A 7,509-nucleotide genomic window follows, 5' to 3' on the forward strand; every position below is an offset into this window, starting at 1 on the left:
GCTTTCCTCTGCCCTGAAGCTGACTTTATTCTTAACACTGCCTTGACAATCTGACCATAGGAGAACGTGATCAATGCCACAGGTATGAGGAGAATGATCACACTGACAAAGAGCTCAGACTCATTCACAGTGGTGTCAACACAGGCAAGCTTGAGCAGTGGGGGAACCTCACAAAAGAAGTGGTCTATTTTATTTCTCCCACAGAGCGGTACAAGGAAGGTGAGCACCGTGTGCAATGAGGAGTTGGCAAAACCAAGGAACCACGATGCAGAAGCCATCAGGGCACAGAGACGGGGGTGCATGATCACTGTGTAGTGCAGGGGCCTGCAGACGGCTGCGTAGCGGTCAAATGCCATCACCCCTAACAGAATGCATTCTGTGGATCCCAACCCTAGAGAGACGAACAGCTGAGCTACACAGCCACCGAAGGAGATAGACTTGTCTGCTCCCCTGAGATGAACCAGCAGCTGAGGAACAGTGCTGGTCGTGTAACACAGGTCCAGAAAGCTTAGGTTGGAGAGGAAAAAGTACATGGGAGTCTGCAGGTGTGGGTCCAGGCGGGACAATGCAATGATGGTTGTGTTTCCCAGCAGGGTGAGCAGATAGAAGATCAGAAGAACCACAAAGAGGACTCGCTCCAGCTGAGGCCGGTCAGAGAAACCCAGCAGCATAAAGCCAGTGAAAGAACTTCCATTTTTCTGGTCCATCCTTTCTTACTACATGTTTCCTGTCAAGACCAAGAATTTAGCAATTTTTAAAAACAATCTTCAGAGCAATAAAATGTTGGCAGGATGTGAATTTAGCATGTTATAAGACAGGGCATGGGATTGTATAAGTAACTCTTTGAATAAATTATGGACTCATGAAATTGCCATCGTTCATATTAATTAATTCTATATTATCAAAAAAGAAAATCATAATATTTAATGTAAGAAAAATCAAATAATGGACCTGTGTCTGCATCAGTCATAGGTACAAAATGTCTTTCAGTCTCAGCCTAGTAGGCTGAAAGAACTATAAAATATGTGTGTGCACCCCCGTGTTTATAGCAGCACTATCAACAATGGCCAAAGTATGGAAAGAGCCCAAATGTCCACCAATGGATGAATGGATAAGAAAATGTGGTATAAACATACAATGGAGTATTACTCAGCAATCAAAAAAGAATGAAATCGTGCCATTTGCAACTACGTGGATGGAACCGGAGGGTATTACGCTAAGTGAAATTAGTCAGAGAAAGACAAAAATCATATGACTTCACTCATATGAGGACTTTAAGAGACAAAACAGATGAACATAAGGGAAGGGAAGCAAAAATAATACAAAAACAGGGAGGGGGACAAAACAGGAGAGACGCATAAATATGGAGAACAAACTGAGGGTTGCTGGAGGGGTTGTGGGAGGGAAGATGGGCTACATGGGTAAGGGGTATTAAGGAATGTACTCCTGAAATCATTGTTGCCCTATATGCTAACTAATTTGGATGTAAATTCAAAAAAATAAAAAGAGAATTTAAAAATCAATAAAATAAATGAAATAAAATAAAAATATGTGTGCCTTTCAGAGAAAATCGGGATAAGGGAAAAGAGGGAGGGAAATCAGAAAGAATAGGAAAGTGCTGCACACAGAGTGAGTCATCATTTTTTTAAAAACTTTTTCTAATGTTTACTTATCTTTGAGAGAGGGACAAAGGCAGAGTGCAAGCGGGGAAAACAGGGAGAAAAGAAGACACAGAACTCAACCAGGCTCCAGGCTCCTGGCTCCTAGCTATCAGCACACAGCCCAACATGGAGCTTGAACTCACGAACAGTGAGATCTTGACCAGAGCCAAAGTCAGACCCTTCACCGACTGAGCCACCCAGGCACCCCAGATTCATTATTTTTCATATGTATCTCATAATTGCACACAACTGGAATACACATACCACATGGCACAGGTCATGATACAACATGATCTCGAAAATAAATTCAGTTATACGAATCTATGCCCTGGAATATATTTCTACAAAGAATTCAGTTACATTCAACACATCGCTGCTAGTTCTGCATACAAACAAATATGAGGTGTCTTTGTGTGTGTGTGGAAGTAAAACAAATAATGAGAGAAAACCTGAGAACAACACCATTCAAACAGTGCTTAACGTTAACCCCAAAGATGCTTAAAATTACCATGCCAATTTAACAGGAACTCTGAAAATTCATCGGCTATGCAGTCCTTTGGAATCAGAACTCTAAAATCCAGGGACCAACACTTAACTCTTCCTTCTGCAGATTGGTGTTTCACACATTACTCCATTAGAGTAATTACATCAACCTTCATAAAATTCCTCAAAGAGGTAGGATTACTCCATATCACCATTCTTTTTTTTTTTTTTCAACGTTTTTTATTTATTTTTGGGACAGAGAGAGACAGAGCATGAACGGGGGAGGGGCAGAGAGAGAGGGAGACACAGAATCGGAAACAGGCTCCAGGCTCGGAGCCATCAACCCAGAGCCCCACGCGGGGCTCGAACTCACGGACCGCGAGATCGTGACCTGGCTGAAGTTCCGACGCTTAACCGACTGCGCCACCCAGGCGCCCCTCCATATCACCATTCTAATCAGAACTTTTTAAAGTATTATCCAAATGGGTAACCTATGTACAAAGTGTAATGCTTTGCATCATTGCCTAGGATAAAATAATTACTTGGGTAAATATATAGAGATAAACACAGATATATTCTCAAAGCCGTGACAAGTCGAAGAGCTATAATGCAAACCTTAACGTAGTACAAGGAAAGGCCTAAAGGAAAGGATATATTGGTATTGTACAAAATCTCCCACACCCATCTATATTATATGAATGATCACCATTCTGGAAGGTAGCCTGCAGAGACAGTCACACTAGATCAAACACAATGCCAGCTCTAAGGCTCTAAGGCTCGTCTGATGACCATTTCCATCCAGCTGCGCAGTACTGAATGAGCATAGTAACATACCAACTGAAGAGGCGTCAGGACACGAGTATTTCAGTTCCATCATACTCAGAAGGGTAGGCATCCAACACATTTTTAACTCTTCCAAGAGTTTTAAAATATGACGCAAGTTTCTTTCAAACCAATGTGTGAAAGAAACGGGTACAAAACTGGCATAAAATAAATGTTCACAGAAATGGAATAAAGGATGTGGTAATTCACACTGTTTTATACCTCCTTCGATTTCCTATAAAGATTGAGCAGTGGTATCCACAAAACAGAATCTATGCACCAACAATTTCTTAATAGAATTAATTATAAAGGTATCAGACACAGTCTAAATATGCAACAACAGGGAATATCCCCTCCTTAACACCTTCTCAGAAGAGCAAATAAAAACAAACCGTGGTTCGTTCTCATGCACACGTGCACAAATATACACACATCCATCTGAAACACATTGCTGACAAATTTTTATTGCTTTAATTTTTTCAGTTTATTTATTATTTTGTGTGAGAGAGAGTGAGCACAAGCAGGGGAGGGACAGAGTGAGATGGAGAGGGAGAGAGGAGAGACCCAGAAAGATAATCCCAAGCAAGCTCCTCACTGTCAGCACAGAGCCCGACCTCACACCTCTGAGACCATTACCTGAGCCAAAATCAAGTGTCGGAGGCTTAACCAACTTAGCCACCAAGAGCCCGGCTGGCAAACTATTTAAATTGCCTGACAAGGAAACACTCATGAAAATGAAGGAGAGCAAACAGAAAATGCTAACTCATCCAAACAAAATACCAATATAATACTGAACCATTAGAATAAAATAACGATATATTTTAATAGTCCATATGGATGCGGACTAGGAAGACAGTTGAGAAAACATAAAGAGGTGGTGAAATGAACCTGTACAAATTTCTTGCTGTTTTACAATATTATATGTGTATGGGTGGGTTTTAATACATTTATATTAATTTTATATATATATATATATATATATATATATATATATATATATATATATATGAATGTAGAATGCAGCTGTCATGAAATAATCTGATACAGGAAATGCAGTTCTGAATATTACACATAAATTGTTACTTTGCACACAAAAAAATACTTGAAAAGGACATATGTTATATATATAGAGAAAAAATTATTAGTTAAAATAAAAACAGATCTTGCAAAATTAAAAAGTGGCATTCTATGTAATAATTACCATCAAAAAAGTATTTAATTGCAATGACACCTCACAAGAACTCAATTTACAATAACGAGAAAACAGGCATCAAATGAAAGACGTTAAATGCTTGGTACTGACAGACCTAAGGTAATAGAGCAATTACCCTAAGTGTTCAATGCTACATGTAACTCTAAACGTTTTGGTGGAAGAATACATATGTCCACAAAACCAGATGCTCAGTATGCATACTACACAGTTTAAAGACAAAAGACCTCAATATAATGTCTCCATTTAAGGTGTTGTTTCAAACATGTAACATTCACTGATATGTTTGACATACCCATGCTGCCCTATCCAGTTCCTGAATGAATCCTGAAAAAGTGGGGGCAAGATTTGCGCAGCCTCAGTGCTATGACTGAATCGCTGTTCCTTGCTTGACGCTTCTGTCTCATGGGTCTCATGTGACCTCAGACATATGAGAACAGGCCCTCGAATGAGGGAGGATGAGCAAATGAGGGGAATGCAGCCATCACTAGATAGGAAATGACAGATGTGATGAACACTGACAGGGCTGTAGGGCAAGTTTTATGGGGAAGACAATGAAGTAGGATTTCCACTGCGTGTTGTTTATTCAGGGAATGCTCTCGGGATAAACGGAGTGAGGGAAGGAAAACAGCAGAGAATGTTGCTAAGCAAGGATGTTCCAGTGGAACAGAGCAGGAGTCTGATCCCATGAGAAGCTGGACAGAACTCTCCAGTAAAAGCATCCATCTGTGATGGTAGAAATTCTCTGCCTTCAGTGTCCAATACCATGCCCACTCTCTACCTGTCATACCTGAGCATTTAAAATGTCCTATCTAAGAAATCGTGGTGCCTGGGTAGCTCAGTCGGTGAAGCATCCAACTTTGTGTCATGGCATGATCTCATGATTTGTGGGTTAGAGCACCACGTCGGGCTCGGTGTTGATAGCTTAGAGAATAGAGCCTGCTTCAGATTCTGTATCTCCCTCTGTCCCTCCCCTGCATATACTCTTGTCTGTCTGTCTGTCTGTCTCTCTCTCTCAAGAATAAATGTTTTTAAAATTTTTTAAATAAATAAATAAAAATAAAATATCCTAGCTAAGAAACTGAATGGTACACTTTATGTAATTTTAATAAATTTGAATTTAAATAGCTTCCTGTGGGTACCTACTACTGAATTGGACAGCATGACTCTGGAGCATGAATTGCATCAGATTCAGGCCTGCCTTGGCATTGGCACCTTTTGTACCTCCCACAGTCTGTCACTGGCTGTGAGCTGCTCCCACCATGTTCCCCAGACCACCTGGCAATGTGGTTCCCTTTCAGCTGAGGACAATTCTCTCAAGAAGGGAATGGCTGTGAAGCTTGGAGCCCATACTCATAACAAGTAGTGTTTAGATTGGAGCCCCAGCAGGTAAAGAGCGTATGAGCAGGTCACCAACAGCATTCATACAAGAGTCTACTCGTGATCGTGTGCAAGGATAGAAGGATGGAAACTCGTGTGCTTTACACATCACCTAAGTGCAACCACACACACAGAAACACACATGCCCCCCCCCCACACACAGACACGCAATACACCGTGTCAAGTAAAGCATTCAGGTTTTTTATTACTTTTTCCTCATTATTTGGTTACTTATACGCACTTGAAGGATCAGCTTTCTTCTTAACAATAAAATCAAAATAAAGATGCATGGACAGAATATACACCAAATGGAACTTCCCTGATGTAATTTTCAACATAGCAGTTAAAAACTTCATACATATTTTACATATGTTGCTAACTGGTAAGGGAGAAAATAAATATTTAAATTAATAAATACTGATATGATTTTAGCATAGAGAGGAAATATTATCTAATTTCACAGACAATATGGAACAAAGGGAAAGCATGGAGACATACAATCTGATAGTTTTACACATATAGATTCTCTACTAATCTATTTCTGAATGCAAATGTTATTCCCACTAAACATGCATATCTAATTATTTTCCACATGTGCACAGAGTGGGGCGATGCATGTACTACCAAAGAATCAAATGTCTACGAATGACTAGAGGCATCCATCATGAACAATTACATTTAGTTCTTAAATTTTGTGAACTTCCACAGTCTGTTGCATTAGACAATTGACCATATGCAAACCATTTAGCTCTTTTTTTGTTTCAAGAACAATTGCAACTGGAAATTAACTTGTCGATTCCTACAGCAACGCAGCAACCAAGCAATATTTCACTCACCTTTATTCACCTTCCCTGTGGATTCAAAGCTATTTCCCTAACTCCTCTCCAAGTTACTGCCTAAATGCAGTTCTGGGGATAGGGACATGGACATGGAGAATCAGTGTCTGCAGTAAATACAAAGGTTGACTGTACCAGCCTGGCTCATCCATAACTTTTTCTTAAGGGAAAGGACACCTTCTCAGGATGACTTCACAGGTCTTCATGTGACACCAGAGATCTGCGCTTTGCCTCTCGGACGTAGAGGATGAAGGCAGTCACAGACTCGAAGTATGGTGTCCTGAGTACAATGACCTGCCTATGCAACAGTGAGACCCTTACGAGCATGTGAGAGGGTTCCGTGTTTCTGAACTCTGGCTGGGCTTGCACAGAGAATCAAGTCCTTTCCCCTGCTGACGTCTCTGGGGAACGGATGCCCCACACTCTTAATGAGCCCATGTCACTGAGCTGCCCAGACATGGCAATCCTCAGGGACATGACTCTGGAGAACAACGCCAGAGGAGACCTAATCTGTCTCTTCTATTAGTTCACATATCTCACAGGGACAATGACTCCCTAGACCTCCCTAGCTACCTTAGCTCCCATCTGTGAATGACCTAGCAGTGTTACAAAACACTTAAGGTTTTTTCCTCACAACTGCCCAAAATATGCACATATAAATATGTAAGGAAGAATCCATTCACTTGCTTAATTTTAAATGTAAATATGTAAATACATTTTTCATTTAATTTCATTCACAACCAATTATACAGGATCACAGAGCTAATAATTAGGCACATTCCAATCTTTAGCATGAAATAAAAAAGGGCCACCAAATTCTATCAAACTTCTAATGTGGTTTGGGGGAAAAAACTCAAATCCTGTAAAACACTGTACATTTTATAATCACTGGTTTTAATGGCGTCCTCAAATACTGTAAAAAATTACCTGTGTTGTTAATATGTGTACATGGTGTATTTAAATTCAGCTAGTATTTGCATTTAAGCTCAAATTGATTTTGAGTTTATCAGGAGACTTACAAATACTCAATAAGAAAAATGGAAGAAAACTGATGGGTACTTTGTGGCCATTTCTCAAAGATCCATAACTTCCAGTTTCATTCATCATGTTCTGCCTA

At 40.1% G+C, this 7,509-nt stretch overlaps 1 protein-coding gene across 1 annotated transcript; it reads right to left on the reverse strand.

Moving 5' to 3' along the window:
• Positions 1-8: 8 nt before the first annotated feature.
• LOC128774085 (putative olfactory receptor 2B8) lies at positions 9-707 on the reverse strand (the record flags this gene model as incomplete). The annotated part of the gene is made up of 1 exon (XM_053892151.1): positions 9-707. A coding segment is annotated over exon 1 (699 nt), but the record flags the coding sequence as incomplete, so codon positions are not given.
• Between the last annotated feature and the right edge of the window lie 6,802 nt (positions 708-7,509).

This window comes from Panthera pardus, unplaced genomic scaffold, assembly GCF_024362965.1.
Source record: "Panthera pardus isolate Hobbes unplaced genomic scaffold, ASM2436296v1 HiC_scaffold_281, whole genome shotgun sequence".
In the NCBI taxonomy this organism is placed as follows: Eukaryota; Metazoa; Chordata; class Mammalia; order Carnivora; family Felidae; genus Panthera; species Panthera pardus.